This window comes from Musa acuminata, chromosome BXJ3-9, assembly GCF_036884655.1.
Source record: "Musa acuminata AAA Group cultivar baxijiao chromosome BXJ3-9, Cavendish_Baxijiao_AAA, whole genome shotgun sequence".
Taxonomy (NCBI): domain Eukaryota; kingdom Viridiplantae; phylum Streptophyta; class Magnoliopsida; order Zingiberales; family Musaceae; genus Musa; species Musa acuminata.
The window spans coordinates 1,649,186-1,659,405 of NC_088357.1; the positions used below are offsets into that span (position 1 = coordinate 1,649,186).

At 37.7% G+C, this 10,220-nt stretch overlaps 1 protein-coding gene across 2 annotated transcripts; it reads right to left on the reverse strand.

The window, feature by feature from the left end:
- Positions 1-446: 446 nt before the first annotated feature.
- On the reverse strand, positions 447-6,703 carry LOC135649920 (inositol transporter 1-like). Of its 2 annotated transcripts, XM_065168887.1 has the most exons (7): positions 6,415-6,553; positions 6,111-6,278; positions 5,827-5,897; positions 5,380-5,715; positions 3,885-3,992; positions 3,609-3,794; positions 447-1,330 (listed from the first exon to the last, which is right to left on the reverse strand). In XM_065168887.1, the coding sequence occupies exons 2-7, from the start codon at positions 6,250-6,252 to the stop codon at positions 656-658; spliced, it is 1,518 nt and encodes a 505-aa protein (XP_065024959.1). In that variant the 5' UTR covers positions 6,253-6,278; positions 6,415-6,553; the 3' UTR covers positions 447-655. The 2 variants fall into 2 exon arrangements, with proteins under 2 accessions (XP_065024959.1, XP_065024957.1); XM_065168885.1 differs by having other exon boundaries at positions 6,111-6,703.
- Positions 6,704-10,220: the final 3,517 nt, after the last annotated feature.

Below are 10,220 nucleotides of genomic sequence, written 5' to 3' on the forward strand. Positions count from 1 at the left end.
TGACATTATGTGAACTAAGTGACCTAATTCTAATTTCATTCTCACATAGCCCTTCATTTCAGAGATGTGACAAATCATGGCACTTTGTCCTTGAATTCAACAACTATTTTTTGTTTTTCTCCTTTGATCTTGATTTGCATAGTATCGTAACCCTCAGAATATCTCCTCAGAGACAAAGCTAGAAATCATTTAAACAAGTGAAATGTGATAATAAGATGCCAATGACATATCCATGCATATCCTTTGATCATGAAAGCCATCCAAAAACTCAGGTGATGAAGAACCATCTTTTGCAACCATGTTGCCTATTTGCTCACTTTGCCCTTCAAATGAAATTAAATGTGCCACAAGATTTCATGTCTTGTCTCATCTAAATATGATGCAAGAATGGTGTTGCAATAATCTCTGATCATCCCTTTGTGTCTAAAACAGAGAGAAAAAACAACTTCTAGAAGTTGAGAACACATTGAATGCCTCTTAAATAGTCCCTTACAATGATACTGATGGAGATTGCACTGAAACAATGAGCTAACACCAGGAATGCTATCTGCTAAAAAGCAAGACAGAATGTTCTTCCATGTTGCTGTTTAGCTGAGACTCAAGATACAAGTAGTATACATTTGAAAGCACAAATTTCTTTAGAGATGAAGCCTTCTCAGACCAACAGGCCCCGGCGCACATCTTCACCTCCCCATGCCCTTTCTTTCCACAGCCTCTCCACCTCCTCAAAGCTCAGGCCTTTTGTTTCTGGCACGAATAGCGCCACGAAAATGAATGCCACCACGGCCACACCGGCAATGATCAAGAACGTTCCCCCTGTCCCTACAACAGTGACAAGCGAGAGGAATGTCTGTGAAACAATCAGGTTCGAGACCCAGTTCACCGTGGCTGACATGCCCCCACACACACCACGGTAGGCCTCTGGGTAGATCTCTGAGTTAACTGCCCATGGAACAGGGCCCATCCCTGGAGAGAAGAAGGCAATGTAGAGAGCAAGACCAAGAACAGCAATCCATCCAAGGCTTGTGCCACAAGTGCCATGAAGGGTTTGCACCTCACATAAGCCGGAGTTGAGTTCAGATGACTGCAGAAAGAATGCCCCAGAAAGTATGAGAAGCGAGATGATAACGCCGGACAAACTGCTGAGTGTTAATCGACGCCGGCCACAGCGGTCAATGAGGAAGATTCCCACAATTGTACCAGCTGCATTCATGGCTGCAACGATGAGGGAGAGGAGCAGAGCAAGCTGGTTTGAAGTGAAACCAGCCATCTGGACTATCGTAGGACTGTAATACATAACTGTGTTTATCCCAGTGAACTGCTGAAAAGCCTGCCCAAAAGCAGATCAAAGATTTATGTTATCCATGTACATGTATTTCTCAGATATGCATAAAAGGCAACAAAATCTGCACATAAAAGACAGCACAAATCGCCATCTCCAAGTGGAATTTGGTTAGCAATTGTCCGTAAATAACATAGATCTAAAAATATCCAGCTATTTTACAGAGTATTCCATTCAAGTATGAGAGCAAGTAAAGATCAGCAATGGTCCAAGTCAGTTGCAATTAGTATCTCATTTGTCATTATTATATATAATTTTGGAGTTACAAAATAATTAACACAATCTTGAATATTATTATCATCTTGAAGGACAGCGTAAAATATTGTCAGATGCCAAAGAATGCCGAGGCTGCTGAAGTATTTTAACTTTAATGCATGAAAGATAGGGGGCAAGGATAAGACTCGGATGACCACATTTTCTTGTATTTTGAGGGCTAAATCAATAGACATGTTGATCATGTCACAAGGAAAGATGGGTACACAGTAGTCAGTCATTCCAAGAATAGATGCATTAACTGCTCACTTTCTTTTGAGAAAAGTCACCTTCTAACAATTCAAAATGCTCATAGAGGATCCAGATACAGAGACAGCTTTTAGGACATGTTTTCCATTTTCTAGTCATAGAAAAGTGAAGTTTGCATCTACATAATATGCTGTATTAAGTCAGTCAAGATATGAAGGGTAACACTCTGTAGGAATTTGATTACAAGACTGTACTGACTGATGATTGACAATAAAATGTTTTAGAGGTATAGAAACTGCACGTGAGGCATCAAAAATTGAAAAATTAATAAATCTGCACATGTAAGTGTCAACAATACTGAAAAGACAATTACAAGACAGGAATGAGATAACTCAGGTGCACTATAGCATTCTGGTCTAACCATGTACTGGTATGCCAGTGTACTTTATTGCTGACATGCCCATAGTATATAAATGCTTATGTATCTTTTAAAGGTGTGTACCAAATCTAATTCCATATACAAGGGCATCCTCTTGTTGCTGTACTTACAACCAGCATAGGGAAAAACTAGTTGAAACTACTATAAAAAAGAATTTCAAACACAATTTAGCAGAAAGAAATTTGTAAGAGCAATGCTTGGATATCAACCAATCATCCACAAGAGAAACAGCCGAGACAGCTCAAAATGTGGTGAAATGATGTTCAGAGATGTCATTTACATTATTGTCAGTGAGTTTTATTTCTTTTCTTTATTGTTAAGTTTTGCGGGTGTAAAACAGAAAAAGCATTATTCTTTGTACAATTTCTTTCTACACTGCTTAATCCAGAAGAATTGATTATATTTAAGAGATGTTTCATTGTCTAACAGACTGGATCAATATTCAAGAACTTCTTCTCCATATATTTCTTCTCCATAACTTTATGTTTCATTGTCTAATCATCTTTAGTTTCCAACGCATGATAAAATGTGTGGCAGAAGAAACACATAATTGAGAAAATCATAATTCAGTTTATATCAGCCAATCTCTATAAAGGTATGAGCGATCTATACTGGTGTTGTCCAAGATCAACGTAACTTTCTCAGAATTGACTAGATTCGATCAAACTTGTCTAAGTTAGCTGATTTGGGCCAATTCCGACTGATTTGACAACTTCAAAGACTCCCATAAGTGGTAGTTGAAGGAGCGGAATGAGAAGAACAGGGAAGTAGAAGAGAAGTAAAAGAGCATGTGATTGCGATTGTAGCAGAGAGTAGGTGTTGCCAACTTTGCATTCACTGTTAGCTGCATTGCATTTTTCATCTGCCACCATATTTGTAATGTCATCTACCACAGAAAGAAGAAAAAATACACAGAGGAAGAGGAGGCAGGGAACAAGTCTTAACCGTTTGACAAACTAACAACTCATTGCATAAAAAATAAAAATCTAGTAATTCAAGATTAATCCTGATCTTTCTCGCACACTCTTTAACAAATGTCCTTTTCTTCATTTGTCTTTTTGTTTACAAACACTTCACTCCCACGGTAAGTATGAAATCCGTAGTGAGATCCATCACCATATTAAAAGCTACTAATGAATCTGACTTGAATCCTTTTCTATGACATGTATACAATAGTTATGTACTGCAACAATATCTTTGTAGCAAACAACCAGAACAATATCTTTTGTATAATTTTTGTGAACAATTGGAGAAATTTTCTCTTTTATGCTGTCCTTAGAGTGGTATTCTCACTTTTAAGCTTGATGAGATTTGATCATGTACAAATGCTAAAAGAAGTGTCGATGGACGTGAAAAGCTTCTCACCTGAAGGCCAGCTCCTGCAAGAAATGCAAGCCTCATTTCTTTTGACTTAAAGACATCCAAGTATCTGACATTGTTCTTGGAGCAAAAAGCTTCCTCAGAAGCAACAGCCAGAATATCTATTTCCTCCTCTAAGCGATCAGATCCATATATTTTTGCAAGTACTGCAATAGCCTGAGGTTTCTCATTCTGGACATAGATGAAGGTTGGATATTGATGGACACAGAAAACAAAATGTAATTACAAGAATATACAAGAAAGATGTGCAGAGTTGTTCACCTTCAGATAAAGCCAGCGAGGTGACTCAGGCAGAAACAGCATCAGAAAGAACTGTATAATTGCTGGCAGTGCAGCAACTCCAAGCATCCAGCGCCAAGTGCCAGGTACCTGTTCCATGACATAGGCTTTTGACTCATCAAATGACCAGGAAAAAAGAGTACTAGATATTGATAAACAATATTCTCCTTGGACAATCTACATGCACTAAGAAAATGTATAACCTAGCAGTGATCAATGATGAATAGCCATGATTACAAGATTTTAGAACCATAGCCATTAAAAGTTATATTAAAAATTTATCAGTATATGTAGAAAAACCATATTAAGCCAAATTTAATGATTGCAGACTTAGAAAAGGCCTTATAGAAGAAATTCATGGAAATGCTTGTTCAGAATGATCTCGCACTCGGTTGAATAACTAAGCATAGTTCCACAATTTGTTGATGACCACTTGATCTAAAATTGATTAAACAAGTAAATGACCAATGAAAAGGCTTTTTTGATGTAGCCCTTGTAGAACCCATGGATATCAAGAATAGAACACATTGCACTCTGAAACCCTTGGATCCAATTAAAATAAAATTTGGATGCCCGGATCTTAGCAATAAAGTTAGCGCCTTATATCTTCATGGCATTTCTCGTCAACTAAGCTTCAACTATGAAACAACAAACGGCCAGTTCAAACTATGTTATAATTAATTTAATTTAATACAAGGTAAAGCTAAAAGGATCAGCAGCTACCAACATATTAAAACAGCAGATGCAGAAATAATTATAATAATCTAAGCAACCATAGTACTGACAATATATGTCTATGATAGCTTCAAATGGCAATGGAAACAATATCAAGCAACTGATGATGGTCAAAAACTTGAAATTGTTACTCGCCATTTCCAGGAAGCTGGTAAAGTGCACCAAACACCCAATACAGCGATTGTAAAGAAGAAAATACCTTCTTCTTGGCACAAAACAAGTGAGAATTACTCACGTTTGCAAGAATACTAACACAATTAACGATTGGCTCACTAGCTAAAAAATTGATCTGAAGTGTCACATTGGTTGCATGCTTAATGATGCAACTACGTATTGATGCTTGTAATTTTTAGATTATAACAAAATTATGCATATACGAAATAGCAAAAAGATATATGTATAGAGCAGGTTTCTCCAGTGATAACTATGTTCCAGGAATCCAACGCTGAAAGAAAATTACAAAACCAAAATATATTCCATGAATTATTTAGTACATGCTATAGATATATATCAATGTCGCTTGCACCAACTGATTCAAAAAAATCAACTACATTGATTTGGTACCTGCTGCTCCAAGAATCAAGTTTGAGTATTTTTATTTCAACTATTACTTCCATTAGAAAATTGTCTAGTCAGCTTTGACGCAGCTGTTACACATACAATTAGCCAAGAATGTAAATTCTCTGGAGTGATAAATTTACGTGGACTGCAACAGGAAACGGAAGAGGGAAGATGAATTTACCTCTGTAAAAGCAAGATTTACAAGGTAGGAGAGAAACTGTCCCCCGGTGATCATAAGTACATTCATGCCAACTAGACCTCCCCTAATTTCTGAAGGTGAAGCTTCAGCAATATAAACAGGAGCAGTGACAGATGCTATTCCAATGCCCAAGCCAACAAGAAGCCTTCCAAAAATGAGGACGTATGGGTCCGGAGCAGCACACATTACAACAGATCCAATGGCAAAAATGATGTCAGCAAGAAGGGTAGCTTTCTTTCGCCCATAGGCATCATTCACCCATCCACCACCTGCAGCTCCGATGATGGCTCCTGCTATTGCCATGCTAACAATAGTTTCCTACAGGTATATCAATTCAGTAACTCCAAAACAATAAGCTCTCATGTCCAGATCATCAATATTTTCTCGATACAATTTAGCTTCAAACAGAAGTAAGAGCTCTTACTCTACCTGTAAAACATTGTTTTCGGCAACAGCAGCGAAATCATCACGAATATATAGAAGGGCTCCAGATATGACACCTAAAATATAGGATTCATTAGCTCAAAATGCCTCTTTGATGTTTGAACTTGCAAATGCCTAAATTCAACAGTATAAATATGCCAAATTTCTCACAAGACAGTACTTGAATAGCAGTTCGGTGCAAAAAATGAACAGCACCACGCTAACATATTACTAGAACAATTTCATCACAAGAAAAGAAAGAAAAAGCAGAAGCAACACGGAAAACGCACCCGTATCGTAGCCAAACAGAAAACCACCGATGCCAGCCGTCAGAGTGAGACCGAGCACGTAGAAATTGCTGAAGTAGGATATGTCCCTCTTCGGCGAGGCATCAATGATTCCCGAGCTTCCCGGGAACGACTGGATCGTCATCGTTCCGCCCGCTCAGTCCCCAAATTCTGATCTCAAAACCACCACAAGAACTCCCCTCAAAATCCAAAATTTTCAGACAATTCGATAGAAGAACATCAAATGGTTTCGATCAGTCCTCAAATTTCGATCGAAGCAACCACCTAAACCTTCCAAAATCACGACCTTTCAACCTCGTAGAATCAATTAGGGCCGAAATGGATCAAGCCGATGTTTCGTTCCAATTCCTTCTGATCCACGATTGAAAGCGAAAAAAGCTTTGAGGAAACAAAATTAAGGGAACTGTGGGGAAGCCTTCTTCGCTCGATTTCTTTTACCAAAACGGCAGGAAAGCGATTGGGGGCGTAATTTATCGATGGATTTGCTACTCCGCAGAGGTCGGAAGACGACACAGGCGCGGTTTCGTCTCCTTCTTTTCCTTCCGCCACTGTCTCATTTCCAAAGGCAATTGGAGATCAGCAGAGGAGCTTCGCCTTGGGAGCAGCGTCAAGTGCGCTTTATTGGTGGTTGAATTACTGGGTCCCACACATTCAAATGCAAATAGTCATTCGATTTACGTTTGCTGTTTTGAAACAAACAGGTAAACTTTCCCTTTCCCTCCCAAGAGGTCGCAGAAGGGGACGGATAAGGGAGCAGAATACTTTTGTTACCTCCCACACAGGAAACAGCGTGCAATGCCGTGAAGTGCGAGTGGGTGAAGCCTGGGTCCCACAGCACAAAGTTTCGCTTCCACGTGTAATTTTATCTCGTCTTATCGAGCCCGAACCTAAACCGAGCTGGAGCAGAGCGTGCGGCCACGATGACGTTAAGATGGACGATGATGCCAAGATGGACGATGCTGATGGATCGCCGACAATATTAAAGATAAGGACGGAGACAGAGATGACGGCAGGTGACGAAGCTACATTATGGGTTTGAAACGAGGCTTGATATCATCACAGAGCGAAGTGGATAGAGACGTAGTACAGTGGATAAATTGATTTTTATAACAGCAAGACAGTTATGTTCGGAATCAATTGTATGGATTTTCTTTTTGTTATTACTCGTGTTAACGAATTTTCATAGATGTTCCGGTGTGGTGGAAGTGAGCATCGGGTCGAGTTGAATTTGAGTCTCATCTCTTGAGTGTGATTTTTTTTCTTGACGAGTGATATGCTTCTTTCTCGTCATGTCTTTATAGATAGACTGAGGCTAGGAGAGAGATTTTCTGACTCGACCTTTTCGAATATTAAGTTAGTATTGAGTAAAGTAAAAAAAAGTTAAATACTTGAAGTTCTTTTTATGACGCCAATTAGGGAGTTAGCTTCTATACCTGCGAATGAGAGTCGATTATACGTGATATATTAATGGTGATTGACTTTTCGAGCAATTAGCTTGTACCTCCCATGCGAGCGTCGATCGACTTGTATGGATTTGTACCATACGACACCGTTTCGAACTTTCCATAGTGACTTTGTGCTATGCAACGTTGTCTCGTACGACATTGGACAACACGGGAACATATGATCATCCCATCATGTCTGAGATGTCACGTCAACACAATGCATCATATCAGTCTTGAGGTTGGCGCTAACATGGTTGCTGACTGTTGACTGTTATCGTGAGAGTGGTACCATAATATGTCCTATCAACTTTATCTAAAAATAATTTTTTAAATTAAATTAGAAACATTGGAACTGTTATGTATAATCTTGTAAGATTTTTTATGTTTCCACTTCTCGCAACACTCTTTGACTATAATCTTAGTATTGGAATTGACGGCCAATTGATGTGATTCCTTATAATGATTCCATTTAAGGCAAATCTTTTCTGCATCATTTATGCTAAAAACGTCTGGTAAGTGCACTATGATGTTGAAGTTAATTCGCGATATGATACGAGGGCCAAAAAAAAAAAAAAAAACTCATAACAATAGATGAGATGCTTTTATTTTATAAAGAAAAGAGAGAGGAATATTCTTTGAATAAGAAGTATTCCAAAGAATAATTTTGTGTGAGATGCCTCATTTGTTAGGACTATATTGTGCATGTAAGTGGCTTTGCTCGATTGGGACATGTCCAATGTGAAGAGATGCTTTAGAGTCTTCTTCGTTTTAGCGTAGAGACTCTGTGGAGCATGTTAAGAAGCATCGAGTATATAGAGATATTTTGACCATAAAAATTATGTTGGGCGTGCGACATGTTTTTGCTCGATTAACGTGTATTAAGTAAGTAGAAAGAGATTCCTTAGATATGATGGTCACATCAGGTGCATCACACTCTTTTTTTTTTTGTAAATAGGTCTTTCGGGGACCATATGCGACACATTATAAATATGTATAAAAAGTGTTTAATATTATATATATTAATATATTTTAATTTTATTTGTACTTTATACGAAGAACATATTGAGAATTTGTAATAGATTTGATAATTTCATTTTAGTTGACTTACTATTATTTTAGTTATGTAAATATAAGTTATGTATAATCATACAAATGTAAAATTATTTAAGAACAAACGATAAACAATCATCTTTTGAGTTTTATAGTTTCGTAAGGTGGAGCAGAGTGTTAGTTAGTATAGCACAGAGCTACAAAAGTAACATATGACTAGATAAGTTTTTGGGGTATTGTTTAGGATTTATTCGTTGTCTTGTTCTTTAACAACGTCATCTGAGCACTCGTGGAGATTTTTAACTATAGCAAACCATCTTAGATCATTTGTTGTGTAATCATTCAAATCTTATGAAATATATGTTTATAATTTATATTATCAAGTGTTTACTGAAATGTTTACTTAAGTAATCCCGAATTAAATATTTTCTTTAATCTATCTTATCTTTCTGGGATGCTGATCATTTATGGATTGTCACGTAAAGGTATTGTACAATTAAACAAAAATACCTAAATTCATTACAACACTCTTTGCCCATTAGAATCGCCAAGTACAAAGAGATACTTTAGCCATGAAGATCGCATGGGACAAGTTAGACGGTTTCCTATAGTTTGGACATATCGAGCACGAGGAGATGTATCGACTACAAAGGTTCATTAAGAATGTTACGTACATCATTTGGTTAGGGTGCGTCGAGAGCAAAGAGACGCTATGAAAGCCATATTGAGTGAGTCACAATCTTTACATAGTAATAGCACAATTAGCCAGCACAATGACATGATGTGGTTATCAATGTCGCATCAGGTACTCTACGTACTTTTGCTTGGTTAGATGCCTAAAGCATGTCATGCACCTTTGCTCGGTTATGATGCATCGAGCACAAGGGGGTACTTTCATCATGAAGGTTGTATCAGATGTGTTGCACACTTTCGTAAGGTGGAGCAGAGTGTCAGTTAGTATAGCACACTAGAGCTACAAAAGTAACACATGACTAGATAAGTTTTTGGGGTATTGTTTAGGATTTATTCGTTGTCTTGTTCTTTAATAACGTCATCTGAGCACTCGTGGAGATTTTTAACTATAGCAAACCATCTTAGATCATTTGTTGTGTGATCATTCAAATCTTATGAAATATATGTTTGTAATTTATATTATCAAGTGTTTACTGAAATGTTTACTTATGTAATCCCGAATTAAATATTTTCTTTAATCTATCTTATCTTTCTGGGATGCTGATCATTTATGGATTGTCACGTAACGGTATCGTACAATTAAACAAAAATACCTAAATTCATTACAACACTCTTTGCCCATTAGAATCGCCAAGTACAAAGAGATACTTTAGCCATGAAGATCGCATGGGACAAGTTAGACGATTTCCTATAGTTTGGACATATCGAGCACGAGGAGATGTATCGACTACAAAGGTTCATTAAGAATTTTACGTACATCATTTGGTTAGGGTGCGTCGAGAGCAAAGAGACGCTATGAAAGCCATATTGAGTGAGTCACAATCTTTACATAGTAATAGCACAATTAGCCAGCACAATGACATGATGTGGTTATCAATGTCGCATAAGGTACTCTACGTACTTT